At 39.0% G+C, this 26,323-nt stretch overlaps 1 protein-coding gene across 1 annotated transcript in view; it reads left to right on the top strand.

The window, feature by feature from the left end:
* ARNT2 (aryl hydrocarbon receptor nuclear translocator 2) overlaps positions 1 to 26,323 on the top strand; it is a 265,547-nt gene that overhangs the window by 218,475 nt on the left and 20,749 nt on the right. Inside the window, exons 12-14 of the mRNA XM_027851908.1 lie at positions 83 to 234; positions 22,943 to 23,015; positions 23,855 to 23,978. Coding sequence (XP_027707709.1) covers positions 83 to 234; positions 22,943 to 23,015; positions 23,855 to 23,978 — 349 coding nt within the window. The remainder of the gene's footprint in view (positions 1 to 82; positions 235 to 22,942; positions 23,016 to 23,854; positions 23,979 to 26,323) is intronic.

Below are 26,323 nucleotides of genomic sequence, written 5' to 3'. Positions count from 1 at the left end.
TAAATATTTGCCCCCCTTCCTTTTCTTCTTCCCATCTAATTCCACTCTTCTGTCTACTTATCTCTATAAACTGTTTCCTCAGGTTGTTAAGCTGAAAGGCCAAGTACTATCGGTCATGTATCGATTTCGGACCAAAAACCGGGAGTGGATGTTAATCAGGACCAGCAGCTTCACTTTTCAGAATCCTTATTCTGATGAGATTGAATACATCATCTGCACCAACACCAATGTCAAGTATGTGTTCTCCCTTCCCCTATGTTTTATTCCAAATGGAAATGATTTTTCATAAAAGAATGCTTCTTGTTTTCAGGTGGAATATTGAGTACCATTCCACTGCTATTACTTTGTAAAAAAGAAAATTTGCCCTTCTGCAGGATTCGTCTGTGGAAAGTGTTCCTTCACAGAAACTAGTGTGTCTATGAGGGGGTGGGGTGAAGGAAGGGCAGGATGCCAAGTCAGGTTTGCAGTTCCACTCTGGGGACCCATCTTTGCCACCCCCTACACTATCTGGGGTGAAGGAACAAAAAAGCCTGGTAGTCATGGTTCCCTATGCCTTCTTCCTTCCTCCACCCCCACCCCCACTAAATTGCTCATGCATTGGAATGAAATCCTTCCCTCTGTTATTCTGGCTTCAGTTACCCAGATTCCTCATCCTGCTGGGATGTTGGGGTGGGGAGGTTGTGCTACTCAGAGAACCTCTTGGAAGAATGGGGCTAAAATACAAGGGCACTCAGTTTGGAGCCTGTGCTCTCTTATCTTATCCAAGCTTGGGCTGCTGGAATTCCCTCCTCTAGTCCTGGACTTTTTAGGTCCTCCACCATTCTGTCTTTGGATGGGATCTCGAATCTTTTTTTTTCTCTTTGTCCAAAAGGACGGTTCCCTGTCTTCACTTCCCCCCTTCCCTCTTCTGTTTTTCCATTGTCTTCTTTTCTGTTTCCCAGCATTCTATCTCTATTTGTGTTCGTTCTTCCTCTCCTCCCTAAGTCTGCTTTTCTGCAGCTTGCTTTCCTTTTCCTTCTCTATTCTTCCATGTCTTGAGAAACTGTGTGTCATAATGGAAAGAGCTAGATCTAAAGCTAGGAGAATGAATGAATGAATGAATGAATGAAGTTTAAAAAATATTTATTCAGGCTTCAACACTCTGCCAGGCTAAGGCCTGGATTTGAATTCTTCCTCAGTCACTTGTGACTATAACCTCTTACAGCCTCAGTTTTCTTATCTGCAAAGTACCTCATCAGCTGTTGTGAAGACGGTGGTTCTCGCACCTTAAAGTGCAAATAAATATAAGTTGTTCCTTTTTTCCCTTCTGTCCTTTTCCTCAACACTCCCTCTCTTCTTCCATCCCTCCAGGACACACAATTACTTTGCCTTTTGGTAGGGATAGTCAAGTCAGGTCACTTCCCTTGAATGTGTTATATACACAAGGGGAACCTACTGACATAAGGCAAAGACTTGGTTACAGGTCCTTCCTCTACCATGTAGTACCCCTATGACCTTGGCCATGTCTCTTATCCTCAGTTTCCTTACCTAGGAAATAGGGATAATAATACTTTTATTTCCTAATTACCTCACAGGGCTTTTGTGAAAAATCAAATGAAACAATGTAGGTGGAGCACTCTTTTCTTTCTGTCTCTCTGTCTCTCTATCTCTGTCTCTCTCTCTCTCTCTGTCCCTCTCTCTCTTACACATACACACATACACACACACACACACACACACACACACACGCACACACACAGAAATGAATGAAACCTCATTTGTTACTTACTTGTGTCTAGCAATGTGTGATGTAAACATCAGCTATTGTTATTATCTGTCCAGTGCCTATGCATCCTGTATGTTTGTATGTACATGGGGAAGGTCGGGGAAAGGTGTGGTGGAGCAAGGCAGAATGGCACTTCCTTGTATTAACCTGAAATAGTGTTTACTCAGTGCTTAAGTATGCATAGTGTCCTAAAAGATGATGGGAGGCCCAAGCTAGGGAAGAAATAAAGCCAAGCAGTTTTTATGCTACAGAGTGAGAGATGGACAGAGAAATCCTCAGGACCCTTCGTCAAATGTGAGGCACTTGAGGAAACACAGCTGGTTTGCCACTTTAGTGATTAAATATAAGCTGAGACCCCACTCAACTCCATGTATCACGACGTGGAACACATTTGCATAGAAGTAGCAACATCTCCCTGATCTGGTAAAGAAGGAGAAACTATGCTTTCCTGCTAAGTGGGTTCCCCTTTGACTGTAAATCACGGTTGACACCCAAACATTGACCCTACCACATCCTTCTGACCCCCAGTACTTCACTGGAAGTGGTACAGAAGAGCCAAAGACACTGCTTCAATCAGGCCTATACTGGAGGATTCCAGGGGAAGGTGTGGGATGGAGAAGAGTGTTGCCACTGAGTTGTTGTTCAGTTGTTTCAGTTATGTCTGACTCTTCATGACCCCATTTGGGATTTTCTTGGCAAAGGTACTGGAGCAGTTTGCTATTTACTTCTCCAGCTCATTTTACAGATGAGGAAACCAAGGCAAATGGGGTTAAGTGACTTATCCACGGTCATGTAGCTAGTAAGTGTCTGAGGCTGGATTTGAACTCAGGAAGATGAGTTTTCCTGACTCCAGGTCTGGTTCTCTATCCACTGTGCCACCTAGCTGCCCTTATCACTGAGTAGGTCCTACCAATTTCTGATTTAGTGCACAGACTGGAAGGACTAAATACCAGGAACTAAGATTCCCTCCTTCCCTTTCCTGATGTCCACTTTATAAGATCCCAAAGGTCTACATAAGGATACCTCTCTGTATTCCCCCAGTACCTGGAAAGGTTTTTGAAAGTATTAGAGCATCTGTAATATTTATATAAGGACTGAATGAATGAGGAGTAGAAATCCTTTTTCTACAGAAGATAAGAATGGGAAATGCCACAGCTGTGAAAGGTTCTCCTAAGCCAGACCGATGACCAAGAGACTAATTACTACCCAAAGAGGGGAAGGACATGGTGATCAAAGTCATGCCATATGCCAGGAATATACGTGCTTGGTTTATGTCTAAAACTCATATATTCTCTTTAATCTTAGTTGGATTGGATCTTTTTCACAAAATGCTCCAGGACTATTTTTAGCACTGTAGGTTAGCATAAGAAATAAAAAAAAGGTACTGTCCCAACCGTTTGAAAAAGATAACGCTGTAGGATTGTCCATACAGGAAATATCAGATTTTTTTTATTTTTAAAAAGAATTTTAGTTAACTACTTAATTCAGAGGTTGTAATATAGAATTAATACATTGTTAAAAATTTTTCTAAGAATCTCTGTATGCATGACCACTTTCCTCTCCACCTTTCTCTACCATGTCAAGTCAAATAAGGAAGTAATGAATTAGACCAGAAATCCCTGCAAAAAGAAAGACTTACAGCATCATGATTGATTCACCTGAGAGAATGAACACTTTTTATGCCTTTGAGTCCTTTGAATTTAGGAAAAGGGACATTCTCGTAGAGGAAGTATCTGTTCTCTTCTCTGCTTTTCTTTTTCTCCTTTCCCTCCCTCCCTCTATTCCTTCCCTTTCTCCTTTCTTCTTTTCTCTTTCATTCCTTTGTTTTTACTTTCATTCCTCTTGCTACCTCCTTTCTTCCACTCCATGCATGGTTTATCTCCCCTTCTTTTTTTAATATTCATTTTGATATGTTTTGTACATAATAGCTATTCAGTAAATATTTATAAATTGACCGTTTGACTTGAGAGGAGTTTTTTATAATCTATCTTGGACTGGTATATTCAGAAATGTTACTGAGTGCCAAGTCACATTTTTCTTTCTGAACCTCCTTGGAGAATAAGCCTGGGCATTACATTTTTCAGGAAATACAATAGTACAAGTGTTTGGAACCTAACAGAGTCCTCTAGACTTGGCTCAAAGAATTGAGTAGATTGGGCCACTCTATTTTCCCCAGTATGCAGTAGAAGGCTAAGTGTACCGTTTATTTTGGTAACAAATAATAGAATGCAGCTGTGCGTCTGTAAAAAGTTTAGGAGTGAGATTTTCAAAAATCTTCATTAAATTGTACCCCAGCATATGTCCTGTATATAGAGACTTCATTTGTCAGTACGATGCCACAGGTCAATTCTGAATCAATCTGTGGGCTAAGAATACATTTGTGCCAGTTAACAATAGTGTTTGTATATGTCGGTAATGGGCATGAAAATAGTGATGCTCACTGTTTTTGCATCTGCAAAATTGGAAACTGGAAGCCTTGCTGCAAAGCCTGACATGGGAACAGCTTGATGTCAAGGACATATTTTTTTGTTGATTCCCTAGATCTGGGGTTCTTCATCTTTTGTGCATACATATGTGTGTCATAGACCCCTTTGGCAGTCTGCTATAGCCTATAGACCCCTTCTCAGATCATTTTAAATGGTTGAGGAAAATACTAAAATTCAGTTAGAAGTTAGTGAAAATAAAGGTGTAACTTTTTTTTTAACAAACACTTGCCCTAGATAATATTCTGTTTAAATTGTAATGGCAGTTTCAGTTGTTACTGTTGTGTTAACTTCTTTGTTACTGTGAATCCTGGTTATTAATATTACTTTGATGAGCATCATTTATCATAGTAGTAGCTAAAGACATTTATACTGAATTGTAGAAGAAAAATCTCTTTTGGAAAAACCCAGTAGAGAAAAATTATTAGAAAAATTAGAGTTTTTTTAACATAACAAAAAAGTTCTCTGTAAGGTTTCTGTAAATAGACTGGAGGAAGTCTGTGGTACTCACAGTTCTGTGACTTTGGAGTCATGTTTATATTCACCACTTTCCAAAAGAATCACATGACCACCATGTGCCCCAGGGAGTCCAAGGCAACGGAATATTCAGAGATAGAAATGGAGGGTTAGAAAATGCAGGTAGGTCACGTGTAAACTTTCCATCTACCATTTTAAAGCAAGTGCCTAATTATCTTACTTGGCACATTGTAAATGTGTTTCTTTATTCATTCAAAATATGATTTGATCTGCCAAAATAAAATTGAGTCAAGTTTTAGAATTAATCTTTTTGTTTTAAGCAAGGTATTTCTTTTGTATAGACCTATATATGTACATATTGTCACTTCTAGTAGAATATAAGCTTCTTGAGGGTGGGAACTGTTTCATTTTTATTTTTTTTAATCCCCAGCACCTAGCACAGGACATGGTATATTGTAGGTGATTTATAAATGCTGTTGGCTGATTGATCTAAATAATTTCCACTGTTTCTGATGCATTGAGGTTATATTAGATGAAGAGGTATCCTTATGAGATTGGCTTAGACAAAATTTGTTTACAAAAGTCAGTCTCTTAAATAGAATTTTCCCTTTGCATTGTTCAGTGAAGGTAATTTGAAAGTTTGCTTTTGTCTGTAGTGGGCAGTTCCCAAATGTGAACAATGCCACCTTTGAGCCTATGGACTGAACTTTACTAATGATAGGTTTGGTATGGAAAGATCATTAAACTCTGTGCCCAAATGTTCATCAAGTTCCCTGGGATGGGGCGGGGGTGGGGGAGGGAGGATGGAGAGGGGAGAAAGGGAGGGAAAGGTAGCTTAGTTACTTTCAGTCATCGTCATCCAAAAGAAACTTCCTGGAAAATAGAAGATTTAATGTTTGCTATTTGTGTTGAGCTGCTGAGGAAGACAGCTCTTCATCTCCCTATTTTTTTTTTCTTGTCAATTCTGATCAACTTCCAGAGCATGGAGAAAAAAGGAAAGAAGGCAATACTTACTTAACCTGTTAGCTGAGACGCTTCTTAAACAAACCCATCTATCCGGTGTCCTGTGGTCAACTCAAATTTTTATGAAGACAAGTCATGGGGTTATTTTCTCAGTATTAGACATTTCAGTATTTTTCCATTTCCACAACCTAGCTAGTTCATAACCCATTAACTGGTGCGTGGCCCTCATTTCTAGAGCTACTTTGGGTCAATGACCTGATGTCAACTCAGTCTTTCTTGCCTGCTGCTGCCCTAGCCCCAAACCTAGTTCTTCTTATACAGATACTGTTCCAAAGAAATGTGTTGGCTCTTATAATAGCAGGGTCTCAAAACTGTTATTTTTTCCCCTAAAATTCTTCCCCTACATAGTCAGTTTTGTTGTCTCAAACAGTCAACAGATGCTTAGAGGTATTTATTGAGTGCTTGCTATAAGCCCAGCACTATGATAAGCATCTTGGGAAATATCAAAAGAATATGGCATTTTCCCTGTCTTCCAGGAGCTTGCAATTTAGCTGGAGAGAAATAACTGATATTTTGTCAATGATTCAATGAACAAGTATTTTTAAGCACCTACAATACCATTCTAGGCACTGTGCTAAGCAGTAGAGACACAAAGACAAAACTGAAATAATCTGTGCCCTTAAAGAATTTCATTCTTTTGGGAGAGAAAATAGTTACATAAATAAGCATAAGCAAAATGAATAAGAGGTACATTTTTTGGATGAAGGGTACAAGCTGTTTCTTCACGTAAACAGTGGTGCTTGAGCAGAGTTTTAAAGGAAATAAGTCATTCAAACAGGTGGAGGTGAGGAAGAATGCATTCTAGGCATGGGGACAGCCTTGGCAAAAGTGTAGAAATGGGAGTGTCCTGTGTAAGGAGCAACAACAAGGCTAATTCAGCTGGACTGTGGGATGCAGAAAAGGAAGTAATATGCAATAAGGTTGGAGAGGTAGGTTGAAACCAGGTTACAAGCAAACAGAGGAGATGCTCCTTGGTCCTGGACAAAGGGTTCTACACCTTTTTTAGGCCATAGACCTCTTTCATAGACTGGTGAAAGCCTCTGGACCCCTCTCAGAATCATATTTTTAAACACATTTATTACATAGGATTACAAAGGAAACCAATTATATTGAAACACAGTTATCGAAATTAACAAGCAAAAAAGGGGGTTCACAGGCTCCAGATTAGGAGTCCCATTACCTAGAGACAATAGGAAGTCAAAGACATTTATCGAATAGGGAAGTGGTATTGTCAGACCTACATTTTAGAAAATCAGTTTGGCTCCTGTGTGTAAAATGGATGTGAAAGGAGAGAGATGTGAGAGCAACTAGAAAGCCATTCTGATAGTCCAATAAAGAGAGGGCCTAAACTATGGTGGGGGCTTCATGATCTAATCCAATCCAATAAACATTTATTAAGAGCTACCTACTATGTGCCAAGCATTGTGTTAAGGTCTGGGGATACATTTAATAAAAAAGAAATGGGGAGACAACACACAAAAGAAGGCAAGAAAGAGGGGGAGGGGAATGGGACACAAGGGGGTACCCAGAACAGAGGTATCTTGGTCAGTGGGGTTGAAACCAGGCAGGGCAGCAGATTCAAAGTGGAATGAACTGAGTCCAGTTTCTGCCCTCTATAAAAAAAGGCATTGGGAGGAGTTTGGTGATGTGCCTCCAGTCCTCCAAGAGAGGAGAGAAGAGGGAAGGATGTCTTTTCAGTTAAGGCTTGAGTTAGCAGAATGATGGTGAGTCTAAAAGTGATGAGCTTATCCTGGGAGGGGAATCTTGTTCTCTGGAGTTGAAACCATTCAGGGCAGCTGATGTGAAATGGAATCTTATGAGTACAGAGAATGGCAAAGTTGAAAGATACTGGCAATGGATTGGATCCCATGTGAAAAATCAGAAGGCAATTTGGATTTTATATGTAAAATATGAAGACAATTTAGTGCTAAATTATATGGTACTTTTAAAATTCCTTTCTTTAGAGCTTTATAGTTAGCAATGTAATTTAACATATTATTCCATTTTCTCCTTTCAACAACTCTGTGAAGTAGTAAAGTATTACTGTTCCCCCATTTTAAAAATAAAGAAACTGAGACTCAGAAATGACCTGATCAAAATCATCCAGCTCATAAATGATCAAGATCTTCTGATCCCATTCTTCTGAAATATGTGGGCTTGAATTCAAATCTTGCTTCTGACATTTACTGGCTTTTTTACCATCAACAAGTCATTTCACTTCTCAGAGTGTCACTTTCCTTATTTCTATAGCGGAGATAACAACATCTGTACAACTACCCTGCAGAATTGTTCTAAGGAAATCATATCATTTTCAAATCATAAAGCACTATCTAGATGTGGGTTGTTAATATTAATATTATGTCTAACTTGACATTGTTAGTACAACCAAAGATTAGTGAAAGGAGAGATTACATAAAAGGCTTTAAAGCAGAGATAAGAATGTTAGATGGTCTTTGAAGAATAGTTTAGATATAAATAAATGCAAGTGGAGAGGAAGAAGCCTCATGGTAAGTGGAATAGCATGAGCAAAGGTAGGGATACTACTACTACTACTACTACCACTACTATTACCATTTCTGTGCTAAGCACTTTATAAATGCTATCTCAGTTAATCCTTACAACAACCCTGGGAGGTAGCTACTGTTATTATTGCCATTTATTGAGCAAACTGAGACAAACAAGTTAAGTGAATTGCCCAAGGTCACACAGCTAGTAAGTATCCTAGGCCTGTTTTGAACTCAGGTCTTCCTGACTGGAGGCTCAGCACTCTATCCACTGTGCCACCTAACTGACCACTTGAAGGTAGGAAGAAGCATGATCCATGTGGAAAGAATGATGAGACCTGACTATAGGTTGGAGAGTAATAGGGAAATAAAATGGAATTAGATAGTGTGAATCTAGGTTATGAAGGTTCTTTAACACCAATCATGTTGGTTTGTGCTCGGTGACGATGCACGGAGGATCAGAATGGACTAGGATTTAGAGAGACCAACCAAGTAGAAGGGATCTGGGAGATACTGTGGGTCTAGGCAGTCAGGCAGAGTTCTGAGTCCATAGGGTCAGGGAGTCAATAAGAGCAACTCTAGTTGGAAGATCAACTACCTAGTCTGCCCTATTTTATGCTGCTTGCTGAATGTGCCTAGGACCTAAAGATGTTCATTGTAACTAAGAACTCAGAGGTCAAAACATAAATCTTTTACCAATCGGGGCAAGGATAGAAAGACTGGAATCATCTCATAGAATTTCTCCCATAACAAAATATACTAACCCTTATTTGAGGGTCCATTATTATGAAGATTCAGAAAAGAAAACTCTTGCTCCCGAACTTCTTGGTGCTGTCAAATGGTTCAACATCAGAAATTGATACTTTGTCAGTGGAAATAACATTAAAGAAAAGGCATTACTGTCTGCTTTATTGATGTACCCTAAAGATATGAAACCTTTCCATCTAACTTGCAGCTGAAACATTCCATATATGTTGTCTTCTCCATTTGAATGTAAGCTTATTGAGAACAAGGACTACCCCTGCTCTATTTCCATTTGTGCCCCAGCATTCTGCCTAGTACTTTGCCTATAGTAAATGTATAATAAATGCTTTATATATTCATTTATTCATTATATCAGAATTGCTGCAGGGCAAGTCCCAGATTTTTTTTATGACTGAATAATGGAGGTGCCCCTAGATCCACTTGGAATCAAGAGTATGGTTTCCCATAGGAGAAAAATAATGTATCCCAACCCATGGAAATGGTTATTTTGTTTGAAGAGGGAAACATGGAACACCATATATGTCAGAAAAGAAGCACCATTTTGGTTTGGTTTGGTTTGATTGTCATCCTTCATTTTTGAAGAGGGCCAAAATGACATCACTATGTTGGAGTCAAGGTACGGTGTGTCTGACTGTGGCTAATCAGACCAGTATGAGCTCAGAAGGTTCTACCACAGGTCAGGCACAAGTAGTCCATATGAGTATTTGGAGTGGAGATGTCTCTAAATTTGCACATCTCACATTTCTTTTGAGCTACTATAATTCTGTTTTATTCATAGAATGCAGTTCCTCTTTGCTGTGGGTATTCCATGCTGGGCAGTCCTTTGCCATTGTCTACCATGTCATGTAATTGATTCCAGAGTTCTTCAGAGAGATCTTGAGAGTGTGCTTATATCACTTCTTCTGATCTCCATGTGAGCATTTGCTTTGTGTGAATTCTCCATAAAGTAGTCTTTTAGGCATACCTACATGTGGCATTCAAAAAACATGGCCAGCCCATTGGAGTTGCACTCTCTACAATAGAGTTTGAATACTTGGCAGTTTAGTTTGAAAAAGGACCTGAGTGTCTGAGACCTTATCTTGCCAGGTGATCTGCAGAATCTTCCTTAGACAATCCAAATGGAAGTGATTCAGTTTCCTGGCATGTCCCTAGTACACTGTCCAGGTTTCACAGGCATACAACAATGAGGTCAGCACACCAGCTCTATAGACCTTCAGTTTGATAGGCAGTTTAATACCTCTTCTCTCCCACAGTTTCCTTCAGAGACTGCCAAATGCTGAGCTAGCTCTGGCAATGCATGTGTCAACCTCATCTTCTGTGTGTACATCCCTGGAAAGTATACTGCCAAGATAAGTGAACTTATCCACAGTATTCAGTATTTCTCCATTTGCTATAACCAATGGTTTCACATATGCATCGTGTGGTGCTGGCTGGTGGAGAACCTGTGTTTTCCTGGCATTGATTGTTAGGCCAAAATTAACACAAGCAGCAGAGAATTGATCCATACTTTGTTTCAGAGGCTGCATTGAGCTGCACTATCATTTATGAACAAAAAATCATGTACCAACTCTCTCCCTCCACATTAGTCTTGGCTTGTAGCCTTTTCAAGTTGAGGAATTTACGGTCAATATGGTAGCTGATCTTGAAGGCGTTTTTGTCCTTGTTTAAGGTGTCTGAGGACATTAAAACATCATGCTAAAAAGCATGAGAGCAAGCACACAGCCTTGTTTTACTTCACTGGTGACTGGGAAAGTGCAAGAGCATTGTCCAATCTCCAGAGCTGTTGCAAACATGCCGTAATGAAATGGACATACAATACTGATGAACTTCTCTGGGCAACCAAATTTTGACATAATTTTCCATAAACCTTCATGACTGACAGTATCAAAGGCCTTGGTCAGATCAACAAACCTTGTGTACAGTCCTCTGTTCTGCTTCTGGCATTTCTCCTGGAGTTGCAAGCAGCAAACGCCGTGTTGACTATTCCTCGGCCCTTTCTGAAGCCACCCTGGTTCTCAGGTAGATGACCATCAGCCTATTAAGGAGGCCTCTGGCAAGAATCTTGCCAGCAATGACTAAGAGAGAGACACCCTCTCCCATGTGATTATTACAGAACAACCTATTTCCTTTACCTTTATACATATGGATTGTGAAGGCATCCTTGAACTCCTGAGGGAAAACCTCCTCTTGCCATATAACCTAGAAGATTTCAGTCAGCTTTTGTATCAGCAGTGGTGGATCCCCTGCCTTGTAAATATCAGCTGAAATAGAATTAGCACCAAGGATTTTTACTGCAGGAGAGGAGCCTAATGGCATTCAAAACATCTTCATTTGGAAGTTCAGCTAGAGAGGGATTGATTTCAACCTGAGGTATATGGTCAGTGACTTCAGTATTGATTGATGACTGTTCAACACTGTGGAAGTGTTCAGACCATTTCTCCAGGATCATGTTATTATCACTAATCAATGTGGCTCCATCAACACTGAATAGTTTGTACCATAGATCTGTGGCCCATAAATAGCCTTCAGGGCATCATAAAAGCACTTTGAATTGTTACTATCAGTGTAAAACTAAATTTCATCTGCCTTGTCACTGAGCCAAGAATCCTATATGTTGCTAAACTTTGTTTGCACTTTACTTTTGATGGAGTTAAATACTGTCTCTTAAAGATAGATGAACTATCCTGCTGGTAAACCCTGTGAAGTTCTCGTTTTTCATTTAGCAGCTTCTGAATTTCCCCATCATTTTTATCAAATCAATCTTGATGTTTGTGAGTGTTCTGGCCCAGATGAGTAAATGTAGTACTGTACATCAAATCTCTGAAAGTTACCCACTCTTTTTCTGCTCCGCTGTTGCTAACCACATCTTGGGTCAGCTTTCCCTTCACATTAGCAATAAACATTCCCACTGGAGAAACACCCTAATCTATTGACATTAGTCTTCTGGTGGTCATCTTGCCTTGGGGCAGCCACTTAAGTAAAATGTAAATATTTAGCTTAGAGAGGATAAGTCTATGACTGGTCCAGCATTCTACACCACACATTACCTTTGTCACTCTCACATCCCATCTGTCTCTTCTCCTTACAATCACATAGTCTGTTAAATGCCAATGTTTGCTGCATGGGTTCATCCACAGAGTTTTATTGCATTTAGGTAAATTTAAGACAGTGTTGGTGATAAGAAGGTCATGAGATACAACAAGTCTTCAGCAGTAACTGACCATTGCTGTCACTGTTTCTGACTCCATTCCTCCCAAGGACTCTCTGCCGTGTCTAGTAGTACATGCCTACTTTTGCATCAAAGTCACCTAGAATTATAAGCTTGTCCTCTTTCAACATACCGATGATAAGTGTCTCCAGGTCTTCATAAATTTTTTCTTTGACCTCATCAGGGTTTATCATGATGGGAGCATATGCACTGCTGAGGGTGGTGTGGCACTTTCTGGCAAGTAGCAATTGCATTGTTATGAGCTTGTCATTTACTCCTTTTAATAGGCATACAAGCTTGTTGTCTAAATTAGTTCTGATTGCAAAACCTACACCAGCTTTACAGCACTACCCTTCACTGTGGCCACTTCAGAAAAACATGTATCCAGTTCCATCTTTGGTAAGCTGGCCTTCATTTGCGAGCCTCGTTTCACTCAGAGATGCTATTTGGATGCGATACCTGCTGAGTTCTCTTGCAGCAAGAGCTGTTCGTCTTTTAGGGAGACATGGAACACCAGATACCTTGGGAAGGAAGTACCATTAGAAGAACTCTGAGGGACCTTTTACCACTTAGATTCCATGATTCTAAAACATGAGACCCACTGAACTTTGTTTGGATTGGTGGGTTTATGGATAGGTGGTATTAATTGATGAAGCAATTCAGCTACTCTAAGGTCCCATCAAACTGCTTGGGCAGTAGTAGAGCTTTGAAAAGGGTCTAAAACCTAGGTTGGAGAAAAAGATACCAGTTAATAAGCATGCCCATTGAGCATACTCCTCATTCTTCAGCGTGGCACATTTATGCCAAAGCACATACTGGCTAGTAGACAGATCCATGGCAACTGCAGTTGGGGCCAAGAGAGAAGGCATTAGAATACTGTCACAACAGGGGCTCAGTGGCAGTGGAATATGACTCAGGAAGGGTACAAGACTGAGGGTCAACCTAAATAGGAGGGATGGTCAAATGATAGTATCATTTCTAGGTCAGTCAGAGACTGACTCCCCATCCCTTGGTCCAGAGGGTTCAGTAACAGCGTAGATGTCAAAAAGATGGCCAGAGTTGGAAAGTTAACAGTTCACTGGATGTCACTCTGGTGCCTCCACAGTTTTCAAAGATACATAATCCTGAGCTTTTGCATCAGCTGCAAGATATTCACCTCCTCTGCTTATCTCCCTTCTGTCTGACTTTAAAGAAACAAACACTGCATTTGGAATTAGAGGACCAGGGTTTGAAACCTAACTTTGCTATTTATTCCCTGTGTAACCTTGGAAATTCATCTCACTGGGCCTCAGTTTCTTCATTTTTAAAATAAAGAGTTGTGTTAGATGATCCCAAGTCCCTTACAGCTTTAAAGAATATCATCTCTCTTTAAACCATTTAAAAATGCCCCATGTCGTATATGTTTGATTTAAGTGATGCTGGAATCTTATTGGAAGTCAGTAAGTTATAAATTCTAAATAAATTACTAATTAAATTTTATCAGACACTACTTGGTCTAATCCTGATTCTCTATTAAGGCTTGAGTAAAACATTCAATTCATGCTGAACTTTTCTGGCATTTCCAGTTTCTTGAGATCTGTCCATGGTTCTGAGACCACTAGTCATCTTGGCATCAAAATTCTTTGTATTTCCTCTCATTAAAGGGATGGCTTTGCTGTGCAGTCTGTTTCCTCTGGACTTCTTGATCCAATCCTTGGACTTGTCCATGGCTCATTCTTGGTTTCATTAGGTGTTTTTTTAAAAATCCATTAGTTTCCTTTGTAATTGAGCCATTTCTGGGAATGGCCTTAGATTGCAATAGCTCTCTGTAGTCTCATCATTTTTATTCTACAGGCAGAAAAAGAAATCAGTCCTGGCCACATATCATCTATATTTTGCAGCATAACTTCCAGTCATTACTATCCTTTTCTCCAGTTGAGAGCTATTTTTCTATCAGCTTTCAATTCCATGATCTGTAAAGCCATGCAGTAGCATCAAGTCCACAATTCACTCGTAAGAAATTTTGTTTAGAATTATATTGAAATCAAAGCACTTGTGTATCTATCTGTTTAACTTACAGGCCTTATCCAAAAAAGGAAATGACGTTAATTTAAATGATTAACTCCTAACCCATGTTAGCTCCTAGTGACCAGTTTGTTCTTTTCTAAATACCCATATATTTAATCGTGTGTTCTAGAAATTTAGGGATTTACGATAAATTTGGCAATTCCCAGGTTCTGCCCTTTTCTCCTTTTTGGAAATCAACATAATATTTTCCCATTCCTAGAGGCAAATGGTGGCACAGTAAATTGAGCATTGGGCCTGGAACCAGGAAGACCTGAGTTTTAAATCCAGCCTTAGACACTTACTAGTTGTATGACCCTGGGCAAGTCTGTTTGCATCTGGAATGCTAATAATAATAATAATAATAATAATAATAGCACTTAACCTAGCAGAGTTTTTGTGATAATCAAATGAGATAATCTTTCTAAAAGCACTCAGCACAGTGCCTGACACATAGTAGATGCTATATGAATGCTTGTCCATCCTCTCCACATTTCCATTCTTTTGTTTACTCTTTTGTTATCCAACTCCACCTTTCTAGGGTTCTAGGAATACCATCAGTGGGTGCCATTGATGTAACATTTGCAATTTCTTTTAGTGCCTAAAATCTAATTCTTTTCTATCTAACAAGCCCTCTTCTTTAGTTTTTTTTTCTTCATCCTTTGAAGTTAGTGCTTTTGCTATTCCTAACTTCAAGAGGATGCTTAAATTTATTCATTAAACACTAATGCTTCCTGATCTCTGATGCCTATGGAATAAATGTGTGTCAGGTGAATGTTAAAGAATATTGATTTCCTTTAAAACTCCTGGGACAGAGGACAGGTTGATAGGTTGGCAAGGGGAAAGTGTGTATGTGTGTACACACATACATGCATTTGGGATTGGGGGGTTAGGGATAAATGTTTGGCACTTGTGACCAGGAGTGACTAGTTAATGTAAAATACCAGAGCAGTCTGGTTCAGTCTCTTATTCTACATTTCTTTTGCATCTGCTGTCAGTAAACCCTTCACTATTAGCCATGCATGGTTTCTTTTGCTTAGGAATGTACAGGCATTCCATGGTTTATTTTTTTATAACATTGCAATAAAAAAGTTTAAGGAGCCCCCTACAGTGCTCTTCTCAGCATGAGGAAACCTCCCAGAACAGTGCCTTATGTCCCATGGCCACTCAACAAAAGAAGTGCAAACAAATGGACTCCAGGCCCAGGAAACTGGTGTCCTGACTGTAGTGAGAGTCAATTTCTTGCAGTTCAACAATACAGTTCAGCTGGAGAGGTGGAGGACCTTGTTTCCCTCAGTGTCAACCCCACATAGAACCAGAGCCAAGAACAAAGATCTTTCAAGTTCAGATTGTTGGATGGAAGACAATTTCTGAGCTCTGTGAGATTTAAGTTGTTTTTAATTCCCTTAGTTGTCCTAGAGGCATACAAGAAGAACTCATTGTACAATGTAGGCTCACTTTGAGCTAGCAAAACACTTTTAAAATTTAATGTTTTCTCCTAATATAACTGGTTAAAATAACAGAAAACTGGTGGAGAGAAGTTTAAAATGTTAGTAATAATGCCAATCACAAGCAGATTCCATAAGCAGGCTTTGTGCTGGTACTTTGAAATGAGAATATCCATGAATAAATGAATGAATAAATCAATGAAAAAGCATAACTAAGAGCTTACTTTGTGCCAAGCACTGTGCTAAGTGCTCAGAATAGAAACAAAAAATCGAAGGGAGTTTCTGCCACTCCACGAGTTTAAATGATAATAGCAGTAGAGAATAGGGCAGGGCAGTGGCCAGGAAAGGGTTTTTGGTTTAGAAAATTAGGGGGATAGTTAGCAGAACTATATGGAAGTAGATTGACATGTACTTTCCAGTAAAGATGCCAGGACTGATTTTATTATGGTTTCAGAGCTAGAAAAAGGGGGACCATGGGAGAGAGTAAGGCCTCTGGCCAGAAGATGTCTGAGGAGTGAAGTGAACCATGACAAGAGGAGCCAGCCTAGTTATAGTGGACCCAGGAGACACTCACTAATGCCACCTGCCTTCCATTGGTGGGGCCCCAGAGTTAGAGTTTCTAGTCTGAAGGGTTAAGTCCTCCAGAGTACAACTTAAAGTTATGAGGAGGAGAATATAAGGAAAGCTCCTGATTTCTCTGACCTGAAGGCTGGGTATTATAAAGCTTCATAAAATAACTCTCCATGGGTTCACAGAATCACAAAATGTTAGAGATGGAGAAACCTTCAAGATCTTTTAATGTAATCCTTTAGTACTCTAAAAAAGTGACTTGGCCAAAGTCATATAGTTAGTAGGTGGTACATTTGGGACCATCTCCTGACTCCACATCCAGTGTTCTTTCCACTGTATCAAGCTACCTGGAATGAGGGGAGAATTTGTTTCTCTAAGCCCGCAGAAATCATAATAGAGTTGTTTCCTTTGTGTATTTATAAAGGCTATACTGATGTGCCTACAGAATTTGAATGGGAAAATTATGATATCCTATACAAAGAAAATGCACCACAATACAAAGTTAGGCTTTATTCTGAATATATTTGAACTAAAAAAAAAAATTCAGTGTGTATCCTAGGCTTGCATATAACATTAATCTGAACCGTGTTCTTGAAAAGTTGAATTTGTAAAAGTCTTTTTTAAGATGGGAAAGACTTAAGGTACTTAAATGTGAAAAAAGGATTCTATATTATTCAGCAAAGCTCTGCATTACATGGAATCGATAGAAAGTACTGTCTTTTTATTTTACTGGGATTTAACTACATTTCATTCAGATTATAAAAGGAACAGGAAGACCACAAATGGTTTGGTTTGCAATGCACCCAAAAACTTGGTATATGATGTATCCTTATTTATGTTATTTCAGCACATCTCTGCTGTTGTTTTCTTGCTCTAGAAATTTGATATGTTCTAAATATGGCCTTGATATTTTCCCAAGTAGGACATTGAAAGAATTTGATTTTTTATGGACTTGCTCACTTTTTAAATGGGGTAAGGAGAAGGTGGGACAGAAGAGGGCAGGCTGTTTTTAACTAACTGATAGTCAAACAAACCCTAAAAGCTGGGTATATAAATGCAAGAGTGAGATGGTCCTTGCCCTCAAATAGCTCACACTCTAATAGAAGACATACCACATATAGGAGAGTGATAGTCAAGAAGTGTTTGGGTTTGGAAAGATACAGGAATGGTAAATAGAGCCATAGGGGAGTTCCATGACATGCCCTTTCTAGGGAAAATGGCACTCTTCTGGGTCCTTGAGAATTAGCAGGGCAAATGTCACGAAGATGACTTGGGCCAGATAGATATACTATCACATATTTTTGTTTAAAAACAGCATGTCCTGATGGAAAATGCCATCCACATCCAGAGAAAGAATTATAGAGTCTGAATGCAGATTGAAGCATATTCTTTTCTCTTTTTTTTTTCTTTCTCATGGTTTTTCCTGTTTGTTCTGATTCTTCTTTCACAACGTGACTAATGTGGAAATATGTTTAATGTGATTTTACATGTATAGCCTATATCAGATTGCATGTCGTCTTGGGGAGGGTGGAGGAGAGGGAAGAGGGAAAATTTAGAACTCAAAATCTTATAAAAGTGAATGTTGAGAACTAAAAATAAATAAATAAATTTAAATATTAAGCAAAGAAAAAATAACTAAAATTAATATTTTTTTCTGAAATGAGTAAAATTTTAATAGGGAGAGCTCCTTCAAAAACAGCTGCTGACAAGGTCTGTATCAGAGGTCAGAAAACAAAATTGCAGAAGTTAACAAAGAAACAATTATATATTCATTTCAGGCTTCCTGATCAGAGGGAGAATTGAGTGACTTACTTGGAAGCCGATTTTAATGAAGGCTCCTTTCTTTTTGGAAGAGGACCTCCATAGGAATTTACACTGTAGAAAAATGGTGTGGTAGAATATGGAAAGAGCCTTAGACTGCAAATAATACTTGGCTTCAAGGCCCAACCCCAACTCTTATTAACTAAGTAGAGAAGTCATGGGATATCTCTGAGCCTCAGTCACTGCAGATGGGGATGCTAATATAGCATATATTTCACAGCGTGGTCATGAAGAAAACACTTTGTAGAACATTATTTACCTCATTTGTAAGTTTGTTTTTTGTTTTTGTTTTGGTGAGGCAATTTGGGTTAAGTGACTTGCCCAGTCACACACCTAGTGAGTGTTAGATGTCTGAGGTCAAATTTGAACTCAGGTCCTCCTGACTCCAGGGCCGGTGCTCTATCCACTGAGCCACCTAGCGCCCCTCATTTGTAAGTTTGAAGTAAGTTTATAATTTATATCAAAGATTTGTGGTTTTATCAGGGGTGCTATTCTCTGTGGCTAAATCTAAAAAGATTTGTTCTGTGAAATTTGGATTCAGTCAAAAGGCCGCACTTCAGGATCTAGAAGGCCACTTGTGGCCTTGAGGCCACAGGTTCCCTACCCTTGGGCTAAACTATAAAGCATCATAGAAAATGTGAGTTATTGTTATTATTGTTATTTTTATTATCATCAGCCCTTACTGCATATATACAGTGGGCACTACTGCTGATAAAAAGCCTTGAAAGTTCCTGATCCTTACACTAGACAAATTCTTTTCAGTTACCTTTATTTATAAGCCTCCATTGTGGCACAGTGTATAGAGCACTGGGCCAGGAATCAAGAAAACCTGAGTGGAAAACCAGCCTCAGATATGTACCAGCTGTATGACCCTGGATGAGTCACTTTACCTCTATCTGCCTGTCTCTTTCTTAGTTTCCTCATTTGTAAAATGGGGATAATAATGGCACCTCCCTCAAAGGGTTCTGAGGATAAAGTGAGATGATATTTGCACTACAAGAATACTAGCTATTATTATTAGCAGGTTGTTATTGGCCAGTCAGCGGGACCTAATTGGGCTCAAAGTTTTTGACTGTGTGGGTTGGAGGGCAGAACAACTCAACAGGGGAATAGTAACCTTCATCCAGAAAACTTTCTTGGGAATGATGTTGACATTTGTCAGTTTCTCTTTTTGCTTTTAGAATCAGAAAAGGAGATTAGGCAGTACTAAATATGTAGAGAATCCTTTCGGAGTACTGCCTTGTTGGGAGGTGGATCAAGTCTCCCTTCTAGAGACAGGCTGATTGTAAACCATATTCCAGTAACCTAAGTAGTGATCCCCTATCTCTAGCCTTGTCTCTAGCAACCTTACACCAGACATTCTTAACCTTTTTGTATGTTACATACCCCTTTAACAGTCTGAGGAAGCCTAGGAATGTCTTCTCAGAAGAATGTCTTTAAATGTACAAAATAAAATGTATAGGATTATAAAGGAAACCAATTATATAAAAATACAGTTATCAAAATATTTTTAAAACAAATTCACAGACCCCCTCCCCCCAGGTTAAGGATTCCTGACTTACAGAGAAATTGCTAACCACCTCATCTTGAATTTAATTTAGATTTAAGAAGGGGATTGAATTTCAGAGCCTTCCAAGGGTATGTCTTCCTATTAACTTCCTTCTCAACTCTAAGATTTTACTGATTAGGGGACTTCGACATTGAAAGATTAGGTAAATTAAACATCCTTATTTTTATTATCAGGTGTCTTTGATCGGAGGTGTCAAACTCACAGCCTGCAGGAACCGGATTAAAATGCAGTTGGGAGGTAGTTAATAAAACAAATAAAAATGCAACATAGATTAATGTTACTTTGTTGTTTTCTAAGTCAGCATAGAGACCTCAGGGATCACTTTCTATTTGAGTTTGATAGGATTGGACTGGGTAGTAATAGATATGATGCTGCTGCCCAGTTCTAATAGTTCTCCTGACCCATTTGGGTGGTCTGGGCTTATTCTCAAGAGTTAACTTTAACTTGAAATCTAGTTGCATTTGTAAGAGCTACCTTTAAGGGTGGAGCCAGAAAGCAGTCTGTTAAAATCAAGAAAGTTATTGTGGAGTGAGAGGCCTATTGAGAGAATCTGAGGAGTATATTGTTAAGTTTTTCACAACCAGCTCTTGAAAGAAAATCTATGCAAGACATATTTTTAAGTTCAATCTGCATTATTAATATTTTTTAAGGCTAGACCATCAACAAAATGATAAATCAAGTCTTGAATTGTAGTGTTTGCTGCTTCCTGAGATATAAATGTTAACACTAAAAATTTAACTCTGGAGCTGACTCCAGCACACCCCTGAAAGGACTTGGGGCAACACAGAAGGGGGAAAATGGTATGTTATCCTGTGCCTGAGACATAGTCAATCTGCTGGCTTATCCCCATCACCATTGTTGCCTCCTGTTCCCCATAAATTAAAAGATAGATAGATAGATAGATAGATAGATAGATAGAGAGATAGATAGATAGATAGATAGATAGATAGATAGATAGATAGATAGATAGATGCTTTGGTTGATTTCCTGTCTCATTGGCATCAGGTGCTCCCTCCACTGATTAAGATTGCAACCCATTTATGCCTTCACATCTTGTACAATTCTTGTACATGCCCTTCCTTAGCTTCTCCATGGAAGAACTACCAATGCACTGGAGGCCTTCCTCTGGGTCTTTTAGTATTTTGTGGATTTCAGTACAACCCTACGGTTGTCCATCTCTTATATTTCACCATTTTGCTGCATTTAACCAACATTCCTCCTTTTCCAGGAATATGCATCATGAACAATATCTTTTATAGTCCTTCTTGTGTACTAGTCATAGTTAGTAATATGCTATGTGGTATTACACAAGTAATACGCCTAGACCACCTCTAAATTGCAATAAAAAGGTCACTGGGGGCCAAACCAGAGCAGGTATTTAAGCTAAAAGGGCTAGATGCTAAGGGTTAATGTGGCTACCTTACAACTTGAAGCTTATGTCAGTTGTCTTGAAGAGCGTAGAAGGTAAGATGTTAGGACAGGTTGGATTTCAGAGCCTTGTAGGCTCTAAAAGTCATAGGCAGAGGGCCCTTAGGCTCTTACCATTTGGCTCTTGCTTTAGGCATTAAAACCTCACATTTTATAACTAGGAAAATGTTGTTGTTGAGTCATTTCAGTTGGGTCCAACTCTTCGTGACTCCATTTGGGGTTTTCTTGGCAGAGATATTAGAGTGGCTTGCTATTTACTTCTCCAGCTCATTTTACAGATGAGGAAACTGAGGCAAACAGGGTTAAGTGATTTGCCCAGGGTCACACGGCTAGTAAATGTCTGAGGCCAGATTTGAACTCAGGAAGATGATTATTTTTGACTCCAGGCCTGGTGTTCTATACCCTGTGCCACCTACGTGCCCAGAATAGTGGTTAGAGATGTTAATAAAAATTTATTTTAAAAACCACATAGAATAATATAGACAATAATATAGACAAATAATATAGACAATAAACGACATAGGAAACTTAAAGAAACAGTGTTCAGTGTGGATCTGGGAAGGTCTGACAGCAATACTGAGCTGTCCCATGAAAGAAGAGTAGGATTTCTGTTGGCTAAAAGCAAGAGCAGATATCATTTTGGAAAAATATGAAATACAGTACTAGGATGAAATTTTTTTTAAATGCTATATGATTCTTTAGCTTAGTGAGGGCATAAAAATTACCATAATTATACTTCAATAATTCAAAAGATCAGTGATTCTTCAGTGTGGCTGCTCCCTTCCCTAATAATATAGATTGTAGGGCAGCTAGATGGTGCAGTAGATAGCGCACCGACCCTGGAGTCAGGAGGACCTGAGTTCAAATCCGGCCTCAGACACATGATACTCACTAGCTGGGTGACCCTGGGCAAGTCACTTAACCCCAATTGCCTCACAAACAAACAGATAAAACAAAACAAAACCATATTAAAAATAATAAGATAGATTGTACACCTTCCACGCTTTAGTATATAGTCTTCATCAGTTCATATAGTCTAAAAAAATTCATCCTTTGGTGTCTAACCTTCTGATGAGAGCAATTATTTTATCTTAATTCACAAAAAAAGGTTGGATCAATTGTAGTTTTCATCAAACTTGCCAGTGACCTACTTGACTCTGTAGGATACCAAGTGACTTAATCCATAAAGAGAAAGAATAGGAAAAGGCTAATAAACATGGGATATTCTAAAGTTCAATATGAGCTTGTGATTTGAAGAACATTGCCACCTTCTCCTTCCCTACTGTTCTAGAAAGAAGCGTGACTCAGTGGAAAGAACACTGGATTTGAAGTCAGAGAACCTTCATTTGATTCCCAGCCCTGCCATTATTATTTGTATGTCTTGATACAAGCTACTTAGTGTTACGGAAACTCAGTTTCTTCCTCTATGAAATGTGGAAGTTGGTATTAGGTGACCTCTAAGGTCCCTACAGGATCTAAATCTATGATCCTGTGATTTTAGTCCTTTAAACAAAAAAGGATTCTCAATGTAGTTATATGGAAAATGAAGGCATAATTCAGAAAAATGCCTTTAAAGTGTTTCATTGCAGGAGAGTGATTCTTGTCTTTGTTTATCTTTGTTGGGAAGAAAGAAAAAGTTCAAAGCTTACAAGATACCTGTCCTTTGACTTCCTGGAAGAAAAATGAAGTCTTACCATGTTGAGGAACAGAGGAAATTGTAATCAATTTCCAAATGCACCTTTTCTTAACAGCTAGCATTTATATAGTACTTTTAAGGCTAACACATATTATCTCATTTTATATTTTTCATAACTCTTATTTCCCTCCGTGTTTACAGACAACTTCAGCAACAGCAGGCCGAACTCGAGGTACACCAGAGAGATGGATTGTCATCGTATGACTTATCTCAGGTGAATTTTGGGGTAGCTCTGCTGTATGTCAGAATCATTCCTATACTTAATTTTTATCTTTCCTAAGGGGTGATGTTGCTTTGGCCACCCTTATTGTGCCAGAAAATGATTTTCTTCTGGTGGGCTACTCTGGCAGTAGCATTCAGAAGTGAGCCACCACAGATTTAAAGATTGGAGCAGATGAAGAACTGGAAACAGTAGTGAATCATCTCGCTTGTGTTTCCAGTAATAAGGGTAACAACAATTGCTTAATTTGAAGTCCAAGCAAGGTGCTACAAAACAATTTTCTAATCTTCCCACATTAGAATCTACTTAGCTTCTTGTTTGCACGACTTTATCTCTTCTGTTATCTCTTCTGTCTTCCCTTTTTCCATATGTCTCTCCCTAATCATGTATTTCTTTTTCCTCTTCTGCCTCTACCTCTCTCCCTTCTCTCTCCTCTACACCCATCTGTACTTTTTAACTGGCCACACACAACATGGAACTGAAGTGTCTCTTTTGAGTATTTGTTGTATTTATAACTTCGTTTTACCACTTCATAATTTTAAAAGTAAACAAATTGAGCATTTGGTCTTTTTCTCTCTAGGGGAAAAACATACACAAAGTTGTTTTTCTTAATCCGTTGTTTCCCTGACTTGACTGTGAGTTTTTCCTGTGGGTCAGTAGCGCTCAGGAAAAAAAATATTCTTGACAGTTGTTTAAAGAATAAAATAATACCAATGTCCAAAAGAAGGAGCAACCTAAGGACAAAGAATTGACAATCATTAGTAGCCACTACAGAGAGATTGCCTGTGTCAAGTTGTGAGAATGTTGTCATTTTCTTCCTTGTATTTTAATAGGTACCCGTCCCGAATATACCAGCTAATGTTCACGAGACTGGAAAGCCAGTAGAAAAGGCAGACACAATCTTTTCCCAAGAAAGAGATCCTCGGTTTGCGGAAATGTTTGCAGGAATAACTGCATGTAAGTGGCCTTTAAAATTCTTTTTTTATTTTATTTTATTTTTTTAAGCAGTAACTGTTAGAAGAGCTATCACTGGTGACTCAGAATTCTGCTCCTAGAAAGCACAAGATGTGACCGTAAAGTTCATTCTCCGCTTAAAACAGAAAGATGACCAGATGACCAGAACTTTTCATTAGGAATGGGGGGAAAAATGGATAGAAAATTTTAATCCCTCACAATCAGTGCTTTTTGTTTTGGCTGCCTGGGCAGATAAGCAAATCACCAAGGTTTTCAAAAGAAAGTTACTAGGGATAGTTTATTCCTCATAGCAGCTGGCCAGACTTACAGCTTTGTTGGGTACCCTGTAAATGGCAGGGGGGATAATTAAATCGGTTAGAATCTTCCCTGGATTTTCTCAAGTCACTTGAGGTGAGAGCAGTTGTCTGATAGGACCAGCTGAGAAGCAAAGATTCCCTGTAGCTTGACAGCTCTGGGGATGGCTTTAAGGAAACTCCCAGGCAAAAATTCTTCAGTTTTATGGATGTCAGCAAGATTTGCTCGGGGCAGAGGGAAAAGCCATCCTTCTGCTTCAGCACTGGAGTTCTTGTGTGACAAGAACAAAATTAGTGCTGCCTTTTTGCCAAATTAGTTTTCCAAAGTCAGTGCCACATTTCCTTTTTTTTGGGAGAAAAAAATGTAAAAGATGGTTTTATATGTTGTTGTTGTTTGGGGGATTTGGGAATCTTTATTTTGGGGGCTACTTCTCTTCTTCCCTTTTGACACCAAAGTCTCTCTCTCTCTTTTTTCCCCATCTCTTTTGGCTTTTTTTTTTTTTTTTTAAATAAACTCTGCTAAGTAGCTTGGAATGAAGGAAGAGATTCCCCATAGGGTCTCCCAGCAGGGGGCAGAGTTCCGGCCTATGAGACATCTATACAACTTGACCTTTCCCTAAACTGCCTGATCCCCATCACTTCTGTTATGTTTATTTGCTTGAAGGAATGAATGTTCTGGGACTTCTCCTGTTGTGAGACAGGAACCCAAGCAGGGCCACTCAACTCCCACCCCAGGCTCCGGAGCCTGAAACGACAGGAGCCCGAGCAGGGTGGTTCAATTCTCTCTCCAGGCTCCGGAGCTTGAACCAGGACATTCCTGCTGTAGTGGGGCTTCCAGAAATTCTGACGCTGGAAGAGAATGGGTGGGTCTCAGAGCCCAGCAGGCTCTCAGTTCAGCTGGAGGCCAAACCCCAGGTTCTGATGAATGCCAGTGTTCTTATATTCTACCCCAGTACAAACTACAGTTTTTAAGACTGGTACTGAAGGAGCAGCTCATGAAACCTCATCAGGTGTTCTTAATTATTTGTTTAAGACTAAGAAGAGAAGTTTTCCCAGAAGACATGTGATAAAATGTCAAATAAAAATAAGAGGGAAGCTTTGAGTGTATATAGCTTTGGTACTTCTGACCTTAAAACTTTTTCTTACTTGTAGTTTTATTTTTTTATTGGAAAAAAAAATTAGGGGAAAAAAAACTGGGTTTCAATAAAGGGCCAAAATCTTATTTCAGATCATAGGATTTAGAGCACAAAGTGACCTTTGAGATTGTCTGTCTCAAACCTACCACCCACCTGTTTTACAAATTAGGAAATTAATGGTCAAGGAGAATCAAATTGCCCAAAACTATGTAAGTAGTAAATAAAAGATCCAGAACTCAACTATAGACCCTGATTCCAAATCCAGTGCTGAATCTGAAAGCCAGCACCATTTACAGGAAAGACTCAGAAAATGCTTAATACTTCAGCATACACAGAAATGTATTCTATTACCACACACATGGTCCAGTTAAAAGAGCACTGAATGGAAGTCAGAGGGCCAACATTCAAGTTGCAGCATTAATACTTAGCTACCAATAAGACCTCGGAGAAGTTGTAATAATGATGGTAGTTGTAGTCGTAGTCATAAATTATGGTGAGATAATATTTCTAAGTGCTTAGCATGGTGCCTCGAGCTATATAAATATTAGGTGGTAGTAGTAGTAATGAGATAATATTTGTGAAGCCCTTGGCATAATGCTTAGCTCATGGTAGATGTTAAATAAATGTTAGACAGTAATAGTAGTAGTAGTAGCAGCAGCAGCAGCAGCAGCAGAAGCAGCAATAGCAGTGGCAATAATGAGATAATATTTGTCAAGATCTTAACATAGTGTCTGGCACATAGTAGGTGCTATATAAATGTTAGTAGTAGCAGTAATGAGATATTTGTAAAGCACTTAACATAGTGCCTGGCACATAGTAATAATAGATGTTATATAAATGTTAGGTGGTGATAGTAGTAGTAGTAGTAGTAGTAGTAGTAGTAGTAGTAGTAGTAGTA

Source organism: Vombatus ursinus, unplaced genomic scaffold (assembly GCF_900497805.2).
Source record: "Vombatus ursinus unplaced genomic scaffold, bare-nosed wombat genome assembly UNPS02009205.1, whole genome shotgun sequence".
In the NCBI taxonomy this organism is placed as follows: Eukaryota; Metazoa; Chordata; class Mammalia; order Diprotodontia; family Vombatidae; genus Vombatus; species Vombatus ursinus.
This window is presented reverse-complemented; position numbering and strand designations above follow the sequence as displayed.